A 14,772-nucleotide genomic window follows, 5' to 3' on the forward strand; every position below is an offset into this window, starting at 1 on the left:
TTTGTCTGGGTGGAAATAAGCCTCATGGAGTAGATATGAGAATTGCATCCTCCACTGAAATCTTTGTCCGATAGGCAAACTGCGGTGGGTGCAGATGGTCTACCCCAAGAGGACTCGAATAGCTTGGGGCCATCCTCTCAGATGTCTTCATGATGTGAGATGTAAATGACACTGATCTCTTGTCATTGGCTGAAGAGGCTTTGTTTTTCTCAACTAATCCTGTTGCCACTTTCAAAAAATCTAAAAGATTGGTTTGGCAGGATATTCCACTAATAAACCCATGTGGCTGTAAATTATTTTCATATAGGTGTTTTCCTAATATATTTCTTATTATGGTTTCCTTAATTTTACATGGTACAGAAGTACAATTTACTGGTCTGTAATACATTTCCTAAATAAAAATGTGGCACTTTTCCTTAAGCTGTTTTGACGAAACAACTTGATGTCTCATCTTAAGTACACGATTGCACACACCCGTTAAACATGCACATGCTACCGAGGACGGTCACGTAGAATTTCTCTAATATTGTTTCAGATACAGACATTATAAAATGGTTTACAAATGTGCACAACTAAAAAAGACTACGGGTTTAAAAAAAATGAATCCTTCAGACTTAACTGTGTAGGTCATAGAAAGGGCGACAACGGGCGCCCTCTTTGCTTTGACGCGAGTATCTGCAAGATGACACTTACGGATTGCTAACATAAAAGCCGGTAAAACATCTGTGGTAAAGAATCGACGAAAAAGATCGCAATTTATTATAAAACAAGGGACCCAGCTGATTTACAACAGCCGCGGAAAAGCCCGGCGTTTCAAGCGCAAACAGGAGGCGGCGATTATCAGTTACAGGGCTGAACTATCTAACTCAGATTCCCGAAATCCTTTGCGTTACGTGCGAGTCTGTTCATTTGCGTGCTGTTTAACGCTGCATTTCGGGAGATGTAGTTTTTAAATTTGACACTTATGAAAGTTCCTAAGCAGACAAAATGAACCATAGGACTACAAATCCCTTGAAAACGGATGTCTAATACGGTCCCAAATTTCAGCAGCACGGCGGACGTCCTTCCATTTTGTTTTTATTAAAAAGCGCTGCTTTTTTTCTTAAAGGAGAAGCGACATTAAGACATACGGCCCGGTTCCGATGCCTTCCGATTCTGGATTATCCGATCCTGTCCCTTTAAGTTTGAAGTTTTGTGATTAATGGAATGCATAAATAGAATTTACTATCAATAAACGTTTTTTTTCTGACAGAAGAAGAATCGGGACGAGTGAGCTTGAGAGGTCCGTCCTGAGCTTCAGCTCCCCCCACCTCCCCGCCACCAGCACCATCTACCAGCCCGCTCGGGTGCAGCTGGCAGCGCAAGGCGGGCGGCGATGGAATCGGAGCCGACCCGGCCCAACGGTGACAGCGGGGAGCCGGAGCCTCAGTCTAGCGAAGCAGATGCCGAACAGACGCGGGCTGCACCCGTGGCGACAGCAGGTGACCTCAGTCCAACGGGCTCGGGAAGAGTGCTCCGGGGCCGAACAGTCACCGGAGCTACGGCAGCGGCCTTGGCGACTCTAGTGGTCCGGAACTCGGACGAGCACCCACCGTCAGCGCCACCATCAAAACCTGGGCCTCGTTCTGGAAGAGTGCTGAGAGTAAGGACGAGTCGCGGAGGGACCGCAGCAGCTGCCAGGGAGAAGAGCCGGGGAACCGCCGGGTGCGGGCAAGCTGCAGATGGAGCAGACGAGGGCTCTGCAGCTGCCCGTCGAAGGAAGGCGGAGTGCCCGCGTCGGAGAAGGAACCCCGCTGTTCGTGGAGAGAGCGTGGCTCAGGCGCCGGGTGACAGCGGCCTAACGACAACGTGAGTACCACCGACTAAGACTACACGAGATGCTTGTACCTTTCTAAACTTTTCACCCTGCCATAAGTTATGCTCTTTTGGAAAGCAGCAAGGAAATATAGACGCGGCGTGTATTCGAGTAGCGCGATGAGCGCCTCGACTCCTTAAAAAAAAAAAAAATGTGTTCCTCACAACTCCGGGTGCAGTGACGGGAAGATTAATCATTTTTCTTGAAGGCAGGCGCCCGAGCATTCCATGTGTATGCGACATGAGGAGAGGGCAGAGCCGCTGCTGCGGGAAGGTAGCGCCTCGCGCACCTCCAGAAATCCGCTTCCTTCTCCGATGCCTCGCCACGAGCGGGCGAAAATTGGCCAAAATGCCCACTGCGATAGTACTGCTGATTCCACCGTATCTATAAGGCATCATAATGTAGTCAGGAGGAGTGTACAGTATGTACTTCCCAAAGTACACATACTTCTTCTTGTATTCCTTGTGCAAAAGGTGAAACGGTTTTCCACGTGAGCAGCTGTCATGTTTCTTTTCCATTTGACAGGCCAGCTCCTTTAAAAGTCCTGCAAAACATTTCAAGTGCAGGGAGCCAACTTTGTTGATTAAGATATATAGATAGACCAGCTGTCTAAGCCAATGGGCCTTGGAAATAGTGGTGTTGTTTAATTGAATGTATAGGAAGTGCTATGTAACTTATGTATACAATATTTGTATTTTTTTTTTTTTTTTTACTATCAAGTGTCAGTGTTACTGGCTGGCGGTGTGGTGTAGTGGTTTAATTCTTTGGACCTAGAACTTCAGACGCTGAGGTTGAGGGTTAACATCCCACTACTGACACTGTGTGACCATGAGCACGTCACTTCACCTGTCTGTGCCTCAGCTCGCAAAAAAAACAAAGAAATGTAACCGCTTGTATACCACAAAGTGGTGCAAGTCACCCTGAATGAAGGCATCAGTCAAATAATAAGCAGTAATAATGCTATTAGGTCACTGGAGCTTCTTACTCTTGAAAATACTGTATACAGTTGCCAAGAAGTCAAACATTACAGCATCAGAACAATTCCTGCTTTTCCTAGTGACTTGGCTTTTGTTAATCCATTGCAAAACACAATTTTACAGGAAGACTGCAGTATGATGGGCTAGTAGCGTCACTTCAAGAGCGTCCCACCAAATTACCAGGCTAAGGCCAATGGTTGAGCCCCATTTTATTTGTCAGAACTGCTGCACCCTTATGTACCGTCTTGCTCTCTCAGGTCAGCAGACCAGATGCTTTTATGTGTTCCTAAGGCACGATGCAAACTCCGAGGTTATTGGGCTTTTTCAGTTGCACCTCCAAAACTCTGGAACTGTTTGCCTTTGCACGTTAGGCAGGCTCCTTCACTTGCTGTCTTTAAATCTTATTTAAAAACACACTTTTACTCCTGGGCCTTTAACCCAGTATGATATGTTGACTATCTGTGTACTTTTCATTATGAATCTCTTCAGCTCTTATGTATTTGTGTTTCTGTTTCTTTTACCCTTTGGTTATTGTTTGTCTTATATGTTGGGTTTCTATTGTACTGCATTTTGGTCAGTTATGGGGCACACTCTAAACCCCTATGTAGGTAGTAGCAAAGCAGAGAATAAAAACAGAACTGAGTGCCATTATGAACAAGGCTGCACATCCTCTCTGTGACACACTGATACTGAGGACTTTCAGCCAACAAGTTATTGAGCAGAAGTGTGTCAAGAAACACAACTGGGGCTCCTTCATACCTGTGACAATACACCTGTATAGCGCCTCACTGGGACTGCAAAGCCTCTATCTATCTATCTACAGTGGTGTAAAAAACTATTTGCCCCCTTCCTGATTTCTTATTCTTTTGCATGTTTGTCACACAAAATGTTTCTGATCATCAAACACTTTTAACCATTAGTCAAATATAACACAAGTAAACACAAAATGCAGTTTTTAAATGATGCTTTTTATTATTTAGGGAGAAAAAAAAAATCCAAACCTACATGGCCCTGTGTGAAAAAGTAATTGCCCCCTGAACCTAATAACTGGTTGGGCCACCCTTAGCAGCAATAACTGCAATCAAGCGTTTGCGATAACTTGCAGTGAGTACAGCGCTCTGGAGGAATTGTGGCCCACTCATCTTTGCAGAATTGTTGTAATTCAGCTTTATTTGAGGGTTTTCTAGCATGAACCGCCTTTTTAAGGTCATGCCATAGCATCTCAATTGGATTCAGGTCAGGACTTTGACTAGGCCACTCCAAAGTCTTCATTTTGTTTTTCTTCAGCCATTCAGAGGTGGATTTGCTGGTGTGTTTTGGGTCATTGTCCTGTTGCAGCACCCAAGATCGCTTCAGCTTGAGTTGACGAACAGATGGCCGGACATTCTCCTTCAGGATTTTTTGGTAGACAGTAGAATTCATGGTTCCATCTATCACAGCAAGCCTTCCAGGTCCTGAAGCAGCAAAACAACCCCAGACCATCACACTACCACCACCATATTTTACTGTTGGTATGATGTTCTTTTTCTGAAATGCTGTGTTCCTTTTACGCCAGATGTAACGGGACATTTGCCTTCCAAAAGTTCAACTTTTGTCTCATCAGTCCACAAGGTATTTTCCCAAAAGTCTTGGCAATCATTGAGATGTTTCTTAGCAAAATTGAGACGAGCCCTAATGTTCTTTTTGCTTAACAGTGGTTTGCGTCTTGGAAAACTGCCATGCAGGCCGTTTTTGCCCAGTCTCTTTCTTATGGTGGAGTCGTGAACACTGACCTTAATTGAGGCAAGTGAGGCCTGCAGTTCTTTAGACGTTGTCCTGGGGTCTTTTGTGACCTCTCGGATGAGTCGTTTTTGAGCTCTTGGGGTAATTTTGGTCGGCCGGCCACTCCTGGGAAGGTTCACCACTGTTCCATGTTTTTGCCATTTGTGGATAATGGCTCTCACTGTGGTTCGCTGGAGTCCCAAAGCTTTAGAAATGGCTTTATAACCTTTACCAGACTGATAGATCTCAATTACTTCTGTTCTCATTTGTTCCTGAATTTCTTTGGATCTTGGCATGATGTCTAGCTTTTGAGGTGCTTTTGCTCTACTTCTCTGTGTCAGGCAGCTCCTATTGAAGTGATTTCTTGATTGAAACAGGTGTGGCAGTAATCAGGCCTGGGGGTGGCTACGGAAATTGAACTCAGGTGTGATACACCACAGTTAGGTTATTTTTTTAACAAGGGGGCAATTACTTTTTCACACAGGGCCATGTAGGTTTGGATTTTTTCTCCTAAATAATAAAAACCATCATTTAAAAACTGCATTTTGTGTTTACTTGTGTTATATTTGACTAATGGTTAAATGTGTTTGATGAGCAGAAACTGTTTGTGTGACAAACATGCAAAAGAATAAGAAATCAGGAAGGGGGCAAATAGATACAGTGGTGTGAAAAACTATCTATCTTATATGTGTGTTGGATAGACAGTGTGGTGTAGCGGTTTTTTGACTACAGATTATGGGTTCAAATCCCACTGCTGACACTGTGTGACCGTGAGCAAGTCTCTTGGCCTGCCGGTGCTCCTACTGGAAAATGTAAAGTATGGTGTCATTAATGTTGTAAGTCTCTTGGATAAAGGCGTCAGCCAAATAAGTAAATGTGTATGTCGATCTACCGAGCATGCTTCTGTATTGAACATTAGAACAATCTGGATGAGAGCAAAGCTTGCCAGTCCCATCCACTTAATTCTTCCAAAATAACATCAAGTCAAGTTTTCAAAGTCCTACTGCCCACCACACTACTTGGTCACTTATCTCATGTCTCTGTGGTTCTAATCGTGAAGAAAAAATTCCTAATGTTTGTGTGAAATTTCCCTTTACAAGTTTCCAACTGTGTTCCCTGTGTTCTTATTGAACTCATTTTAAATCACCGTCTCGATCCACTGGTCTTCCCTTTATAATTGTAAACACTTCAGTCAGGTCTCCTCTTCATCTTCATCTTTTGCTTAAAGGCTCCGCTCTTTTAATCTTTCCTCATAACTCAACCCCTGTAGCCCTGGCCTTGTCGCTCTTCTCTAGACTTTTTCCAGTGCTGCTATGTCCTTTTTGTAGCCTGGAGACATAAAACTGTACAAAGTTCTCCAAATGTGGCTTCATCAATGTGTTATAAAACTTGAGCATAAGCTCATTGAAACAGTTGATCCTGCTTGTCATCGGGGAGGTACGCATAAAGCACAGCTTGCTTCATTACACTTGAACTTGTGCCCAAGGGGCAAACACCAGGCCTTGCCTTCATAGATCTCCTACAACACCGTTTCAAATAAATTATTGCTTTATCCTTCGATAAGGAACAGAGTGGTAGCAGGAGTATATCTCAAATATTTCTCTATTTATTCTATCTTTTTTTTGTAACTTGATGCATTCATCTTTGCATTCTCATGTCTGCCACATCCAACTTTTTTGTCCTCCTCTCCCTTTGCTGCCCACGTCTCAGTTCCATGTATTATTGCTGGTCTTACCACTGCCTTAAAAACCTTACCTGTAACCTTTGCCTTAATTCTTCGATCCCACAATAGTCCTGATACTGTCTTCCAGTTGTTCCATCCACACTGCACTCTGTGGGTTATCTCCACATCTAATTCTCCATCTTGGTCTAGGCATTTAATTGTATTCAGCTTTTCAATAGATTTCCCTGCAAGCCAATGCCTGAATTCATCATTAAACCTCAAATATTGTGTCTTCTTCCTGTTTATCTTCAGTTCTCTATCCTCAAAAGCCCTTTCATTCCTCCCACTTCCTCTCCACTTCATCCTTTCTAGTGTTACATAACATCATGTCATTGGCACAAAGCTGGCACCAGGCAGACTGGTCTTTTATTTCACAAGTCAATACATTCTTAACCAGATCAAAGAGGTAAGGACTTCAAGAAGATCCCTGGTGCAGACCTACTCTAACTGGGATCTTGTCTGTTACCCCAACACTGGTTTTTAACTGGAGTTCTCACTCCCTCACACATATTCTGGAGAAACCTCACAAAGTTCTCTGGTCCTCCTTTCTTTCCAAACACCTCCAGACCTCTTGGCATGGCACTCTTATCATATGCCTTCTCAAACTCAATAAACACCATATGCAGACCCTTCCATTTTTCTCGATACTTCTATGTGAGCTGTCTAAATGCAATGACTGGATCATTTGTTCCTCTCCCTGGCATTAAACCAAACTGCTCTTCCCTTCTGGTTGTCTTTTCCCCTCTTGGTTGTTCTCCATGATTTTTGTTTTTTTGGGTGACTGGTAGTTACACCTTTTATGTCAATTTTTATATTTCTCTTAGCTATTTGTTTAACTGTTTTTCTGTGCTTGCCCTTTCCATCTTTGGGTCACAGGAACCCAAAGCCTTTCCCGACAGTAATGTGCACAAGACAAATATTCCCGGTGCCACAATCTTGTAGGTACAGTGGAACCACGGGTCATGACTGTAATTCATTCCAAAACTCTGGTCACAACCCGATTTGGTCGTGACCTGAAGTAATTTCCCCCATAGGATTGTATGTAAATATAATCAATCCATTCCAGACCGAACAAGCTGTATGTAAATATGTTTTTTTAAAGATTTTTAAGTACAAAAATAGTTAATTATACCATAGAATGCACAGTGTAATAGTAAACTAAACGTAAAAACATTGAATAACACTGAGAAAACCTTGAACAGAGAATGCTCAAATCAGTTTCTGTAAAAACAAGCCCGGTGCATTCTTTAATTGCCTTCTCGGTCTTACGCGTCTCTCTCTCTGTCTCTGTCTCTCTGCACAGGGAGAAACTGAACACGTGCATAAATCATCGGTACATACCGGAAGGGAAACTGGCTTGTTCGTTGCCCGAGTGTATGGTCGTGAACAGATGCAAAAGTTTGACAAACATTTTGGTCGTTACCCGATTTGTATGTGGTCCGAGACGTTCGTAACCCGAGGTTTCACGAACTAGTATCTGGTTTTAATTCACTGCATGGTCACTGTCTGTGAAGGGTAGGAGTTTTAAAGTAAGACTCTGCCAGGCTGCAGAATTTTATTCCATGCACTTTCTAAATTAGTCACCAATCACTCATCATACTTTTTATTTAGCGTTCATTTTAGCTGATTTGCCTTTTAAGCTTCAGAATTTTCAATTTTTTTTTTCCTTAGCAACTCTGCTTTAAGACAGGCAGAGAGAAGGGTTTTAAGTAATCAACAGAATTTGGAACACCTGTGGAAATTGTTTGAATCAACTTGCAAGCCGTAGTTTTACTTTAATTGCTCCAGAATATCTGTAGGTTGAAACCTATTAGTCGTTCCTGGAAGAAGGCCCATTTTGGAATACAGGGGGTCCTCGGGTTACGAAAAAAGTTCCGTTCCTACAACAGTGATGTAACCCGAATTTTGGTGTAAGTCGAAACACACTCTAGCCTAAGTAACTTACCTATCTTAACACATTTGCAAAATCATAATCTAGAACATAAAAACTCAAAATCTAAGCCTCAGAAAGAGGAAACGGACATAAATATACTGTACTGTACACTGTACTGCAGTAATAGAAAAAATGAGTGTAAAAAAAATCCTTACCTTAATTCCTTCTCATATGTCTCAATTTTTTTAAGTTTTTATGGGAGTGAGCGTTGTAAACTCGAAATGTTGTATGTCGAAACGTTGTAACCCGAGGACCCCCTGTATTCTGAAATTTCCTTTTTATTTTTGTTTTTTGCTAAATTGAACTTTAAATTTAACCTCTTGTAGTTTGCTGCTTTCCTTTTCACCATTTTAAGTCATTCATTTCATTTCAACTGATTGCATTTGAAGAAAAATTGAGATGTTCTAAAACTAGGCTGACTCTTCTGATTCCAGGGCTACAGGGTTTGAATTATGAGGAAAGTTTACAAGAGTTGAGCCTTTGAAGGGGATTAAGTGGTGACACGATTGAAGTATTTAAAATTATGAAGGGGATTAGTCCAGTGGACCGAGACTGTTATTTGAAAATGAATTCATCAAGAACATGTGGACACAGTTGGAAACTTGGTAAATTTCACAAAAACATTAAGGAGTTTTTCTTTACACAGACAATGATACGTGACCAAGTAGTGTGGTAGACAGTAAGATTTTAGGGACTTTCAAAACTTGACTTGATGCTTTTTTGGATGAAATAAGTGGATAGGATTGGCAGGCTTTGTTGGGCTGAATGGCCTACTCTCGTCTCAGTTTTTCAAATGTTCTAAAACTTTTGATGGTAGTGTACAGTTGTCTTAATTATGGTCTTCTCTTCATTGCCAGATGGTGAGAGATGTAAAGGCAAGGTGACCAACTTCATATCATTCTTACCAAAAAAACACAAACCAGTGGGACATCATAGTATAGAATGGTCTCCAATTCAAAACCAATCACAAACAGCCATACTTTAGACTAAAAGAATTATTATATCTGTCCCTTCCTGACCAGTTACTAATGAAAGCGCTTAGGTACAGCTCATTCCCCTAGTTGCTTTGTTTTGTCAGTTCATGTCCTAAATGAGGTGAATGGCTTATAGGCTCTAAGTCATGCTTACCAAGGTGATCTGATGCTCCATCCCCTTACCGTGAATTTCACATCCCGAGTGAGTCCTAAAGACGGTCTGGGAGAGGAAGACCTGGGTGGTGGTTTGTTGATTAGGTAATCTTCAAAGAAACTCTGTTCTCACCAATGAAGTAACACATGCCTCCTAAAACACCATTACATTTGCTTTTTCTAGTTTACACATAAAGATATGCAAAATATTTATCAACTTAGATGCTAGAAATCACTCCACCACAATGTGCAATGTGCTCTTTGTACACATGACACGCACTTCTATGTTTAATAGGTGTCATTTAGGAGACTATTTGACTCAGATGATCCGTAGACAGTTCGTCATATTCAGATGATTGCTGTCTGTCGGACCAGAATAACACCAGCACCCTTACTCTTTGTAGCTCAGAATCACTGCATCTACTTTGAGAGCCACCTTCATGAGGTTTTGAATCTATACATATAAAGGTAAAGCCCTCACTGACTCGTCACTAAGTCTCCCACTTTCCATATAGGTGGGAAGCTGAAATTTCGTGTGCTTATTCCTTGCAGTGTACTTACAACAGTTAGGTATGTTTCATGTCCTATTGCAACACCCAAGGAAGGGAAACGGGTGTACCCACTAAACTATATATATAGATAGATAGGAGAAACCCCTCGTCACTATTTCTGTGACTTTCAATATACAGTGCATCCGGAAAGTATTCACAACGCATCACTTTTTCCACATTTTGTTATGTTTCAGCCTTATTCCAAAATGGATTAAATTTTTTCCTCAGAATTCTACACACAACACCCCATAATGACAACGTGAAAAAAGTTAACTTAAGGTTTTTGCAAATTTATAAAAAATAAAAAAACTGAGAAATCACATGTACATAAGTATTCACAGCCTTTGCTCAATACTTTGTCGATGCACCTTTGGCAGCAATTACAGCCTCAAGTCTTTTTGAATATGATGCCACAAGCTTGGCACACCTATCCTTGGCCAGTTTCGCCCATTCCTCTTTGCAGCACCTCTCATCTCCATCAGGTTGGATGGGAAGCGTTAGTGGACAGCCATTTTAAGATCTCTCCAGAGATGTTCAATCGGATTCAAGTCTGGGCTCTGGCTGGGCCACTCGAGGACATTCACAGAGTTGATATCTTGGCTCTGTGCTTAGGGTCGTTGTCCTGCTGAAAGATGAACTGCCACCCCAGTCTGAGGTCAAGAGCGCTCTGGAGCAGGTTTTCATCCAGGATGTCTCTGTACATTGCTGCAGTCATCTTTCCCTTTATCCTGACTAGTCTCCCAGTTCCTGGTGCTGCCACCACCATGCTTCACTGTAGGGATGGTATTGGCCTGGTGATGAGCAGTGCCTGGTTTACTCCAAACGTGACGCCTGGCATTCACACCAAAGACTTCAATCTTTGTCTCATCAGACCAAAGAATTTTGTTTCTCATGGTCTGAGAGTCCTTTGAGTGCCTATTGGCAAACTCCAGGCGGGCTGCCATGTGCCTTTTACTAAGGAGTGGCTTCCGTCTGGCCACTCTACCATACAGGCCTGATTGGTGGATTGCTGCAGAGATGGATGTCCTTCTGGAAGGTTCTCCTCCCTCCCTCCACAGAGGACCTCTGGAGCTCTGACAGAGTGACCATCGGGTTCTTGGTCACCTCCCTGACTAAGGCCCTTCTCCCCTGATTACTCAGTTTAGATGGCCGGCCAGCTCTAGGAAGAGTCCTGGTGGTTTCGAACTTCTTCCACTTATGGATGATTGAGGCCACTATGCTCATTGGGACCTTCAAAGCAGCAGAAATATTTCTGTAACCTTCCCCAGATTTGTGCCTCAAGACAATCCTGTCTCAGAGGTCTACAGACAATTCCTTTGACTTCATGCTTGGTTTGTGCTCTGACATAAACTGTCAACTGTGGGACCTTCTAAAGACAGGTGTGTGCCTTTCCAAATCGTTTCCAATCAACTGAATTTACCACAGGTGGACTCCAATTAAGCTGCAGAAACATCTCAAGGATGATCAGGGGAAACAGGATGCACCTGAGCTCAATTTGGAACTTCATGGCAAAGGCTGTGAATACTTATGTACATGTGTTTTCTCAATTTTTTTATTTTTAATAAATTTGCAAAAACCTCAAGTAAACTTTTTTTATGTTGTCATTATGGGGTGTTGTGTGTAGAATTCTGAGGAAAAAAATGAATTTAATCCATTTTGGAATAAGGCTGTAACATAACAAAATGTAGAAAAAGTGATGCGCTTGTAATACTTTCCGGATGCACTGTACGTAGGAATCCCAAATTTCCCATGCTCATCTTTTACACTGTACTTACAAACGTTAAGTATGTTTCAGTTTCTGCCGTGCCCCGTAACGAACTTTCGAAAATAACATCATCTTTTTTACGGTTCTCATCTTTATGCTATAAGGAGCTTTTGGAACTGACATCTCCCTTTGGCGGTTTCATTCCTTATTTCCATTAACAGGCGACTTATTTCACCGCCGAGACACACAAGGGCTGTCCTCGGTCCCCCTTTCTTTTTCCGTATGGCCGCTGTCTGCGCATCTACAATGTGGTTGGCTCCCTGCCTAAAAATGTGCATTTCTCATACAGAACATTTACAATCATAAATTAAACTCTTTACAATCCTCAAATTCACTCTCAATACTAAAATAAGCCCACAACAATTACATTGACAATCATGTTACATTATTTTTAAAATGTTTCCTTTTCTTTTTCATAACTTCTTTAACACGCTACTTCTCTGCTGCGAAGCGCTGGTATTTCGCTAGTTGGTTTATAAGTGTGATACTACAGAAGTAGTCTAATTGTCTCCACTTTTAAACAAAATTCACTCATGGTTGTCTCCAGATGTATATATGTATTGTACATCTGGCTCAGTAAGACTAATGAGTGCAACTGTTTGTGTCTCTTGTCACATTTCTCTGTGTACTGTCATGTCTTCCTATTTTCTTACAGTACAACAGTTATTAACTGGTGCTAATAGCAAATATTGACATCTGCTCTTAGTGCAGCAGTTCAAGTATCTTGGAATCTTATTCACCAGTGACAATTGGGTTGGAGTGGTGGCGGCTGCTCTGCGGGTGCCAAACTAGTCTGTGTAGGAGAAGCGTGTGCCAGGTGTGTAGACAAAACTCTTGCGTTACTGGTAGATCTACATCCCTGTCCTAACCTATTGTCATGAGCTGTGGGTAATTTTTTAATTTCGTTTGATATATCTCTCTATTATAAAAAAAAAAAAAAAACTTGGGACGAGACGTGATCTTTTGAAGAGAGATAATTTCATGTCCCGCGACACTGGCCAGTCACGTCATACTTGTAACCTTTGGAAGCAAGTCCCGTGATACACATGCAGGAAGTAGGAAAATTCGAATGTCTCAAGAAAATGAGTGTAAAGATCACATTCTTGCAAAATAACGGAAAATACTGTATGTTCCTGGAACAGCGAAAAGTAATCGAATAGTGTTTTGAGGATGTCTGGGGGAGAAGAGAGACAAGGCGCAGTGACTTTAAAACGTTCGAAGTGCCACACACAATGCAGATCACGCAGGATGGGAGCAGCAACAAGCCAGCAACTGATCGAGCAAAGAGGAGGTTAAAAAAAAAAAAAAGGAATTTGTTTCCCATTGTATCACCGTTTAAGAGGGGTTTTGGAGGAGCGGCCGCGTCTCCTTGGGGTGCATTCAGCCCTCCTCTTCACAATAACGCTTTTGAGGTTATTAATCATAGAGAGGAAATTGTACCAAAAAGATGGGTGGATGGGTTGAATCTTTCATGTCGTGTCCTGGAGCTGCCCCTCTGGATCGAGAGGAACCAGTTGAGCTGGTTTTAGAATGTCCGTTAGGATGTCCCCAGGTGATTTTTTTTTTTTTTCCCCCCTTGAGCTGCTCTGGGCACATCCAACTGGGTGCAGACCCAGGACATGCTGGAGGGATTATATGTCTCGGTTGCTTTAGGAAGGCCTGAGAATTTCTATGGAAGAGCTGGAATCTGTAGCTGGGAATAGAAAAGTCTGGGCTAACCTGTTTGGCCTGCTGCCACCAGAATCCCCACTAGGAAAAGCGGTTTCAGAAAATGAGATGAGACAACTACTGCTGTGTGTTCTATAAAAGTAACTCTCAGATTCTGGGAATTCCTAGCAGACAGGTGTTGAGCATGAAGAAGGTGTCTTATTAAGCGCACACAGTCAAATGTTAGACTTCATTCTCATGTAATGTTTGAACATTAAAACCAACAGCCCCAGAGATCCTCCATTACTGGCTTGAGAGTCACTGCTTTGCTGGATTTCCTTCTTCTTGCCTCATTATCACAAGAATCATTCACTTCACTTGACTTCCAGGGAACTTGCCTTTTCCTTGCTGATAATCATGTCTTAGGGGTTTAGAGATGTAAAAGCCAGCTGATGATCTGCCAGGAAGATTTTGGCAGCTTCACACCGGGTGTGGCAGGAGATGTTCGAAACGTTCCGACAAGACACTATCGGGTTCAGAACATTTCCTACGCACCTCTCTGTTTAGTCTAGGGAAGCCCTCATGGTTTTCAAAAATGTGTAACTCTGGCAGTGGGGCAAAATGACCAATTTTAAAAACCTAATGTCAGTAAAGATGTTGCAGGGTTTGGCTAGGGCAAACTATTAGTGGAAGTTAAATGCTGACACACCTAGAAATAACTTTATTTGATTTGAGTCAGTAATAATTGGCACTAGCATTTGTCTGTTCCTGCCATGGAGTTGCGCCCAGTGTTTGCAGGTTGGGCTCCAACCCTTAAGGCCTAGATTCGGATTAAGTGAGTTTTAGAAATGTTATACAAGTTTTCGAAAGTCACAGCTTTCTGAAGCAGTTTTAATCAAAAAAAAAAAAAAAAATCAAATACTGTGTCAGTTTTCCATGAAAGATTTGACACCCCAAAGATGGTTTGGATTGTTTTCTGCTATTGTGTTTTCATTTATCATTCTTCGTTGGTTTTTATTTTGATTAAGGAGCTTAATGGGTTGATAATTCTTCGCGCTGCATTTTAAACCAAATGTTTTGCATTACTTATCGTTATCACCAGAAACCAGAATAGAAAAGTAAACTTGAATTGGCGTGCAGCGTTGTGGCCTGCGAGTCAGTAGGCATGCCGCCAAGCAGTAAAAGCAGTGTATCCATCTCACTTGGAACATTTGCTTGGGATTACTCTGAGAAAGCCACCTAACTGTGAAACTAAGTCTGTTTTTAAAAGGTAAGCAATGGCTACACTTAATAGCTTTGGCAAATTGCACCGGTACACTTCTTGATCTGTGACGGTGAAGAAATCGGTGTTCCCACTCCATATTTTTACTAGAGCTATGGTTGGCAGCAATGTTGTGGGTAATGCGTTAAAAGTATCATGAGTTACATAGCTG

General features: G+C 42.1%; 1 protein-coding gene across 2 annotated transcripts in view; it reads left to right on the forward strand.

Moving 5' to 3' along the window:
• The first annotated feature begins 1,078 nt into the window (after positions 1-1,078).
• Positions 1,079-14,772, forward strand: part of si:ch211-113e8.10 (E3 ubiquitin-protein ligase ZFP91) — a 58,023-nt gene continuing 44,329 nt past the window's right edge. For both annotated transcript variants that reach the window (XM_039767427.1, XM_039767428.1), the window contains exon 1: positions 1,079-1,848. In XM_039767427.1, coding sequence (XP_039623361.1) covers positions 1,376-1,848 — 473 coding nt within the window. In that variant the 5' untranslated portion in view covers positions 1,079-1,375. The remainder of the gene's footprint in view (positions 1,849-14,772) is intronic.

This window comes from Polypterus senegalus, chromosome 10 (assembly GCF_016835505.1).
Source record: "Polypterus senegalus isolate Bchr_013 chromosome 10, ASM1683550v1, whole genome shotgun sequence".
NCBI lineage: Eukaryota > Metazoa > Chordata > Cladistia > Polypteriformes > Polypteridae > Polypterus > Polypterus senegalus.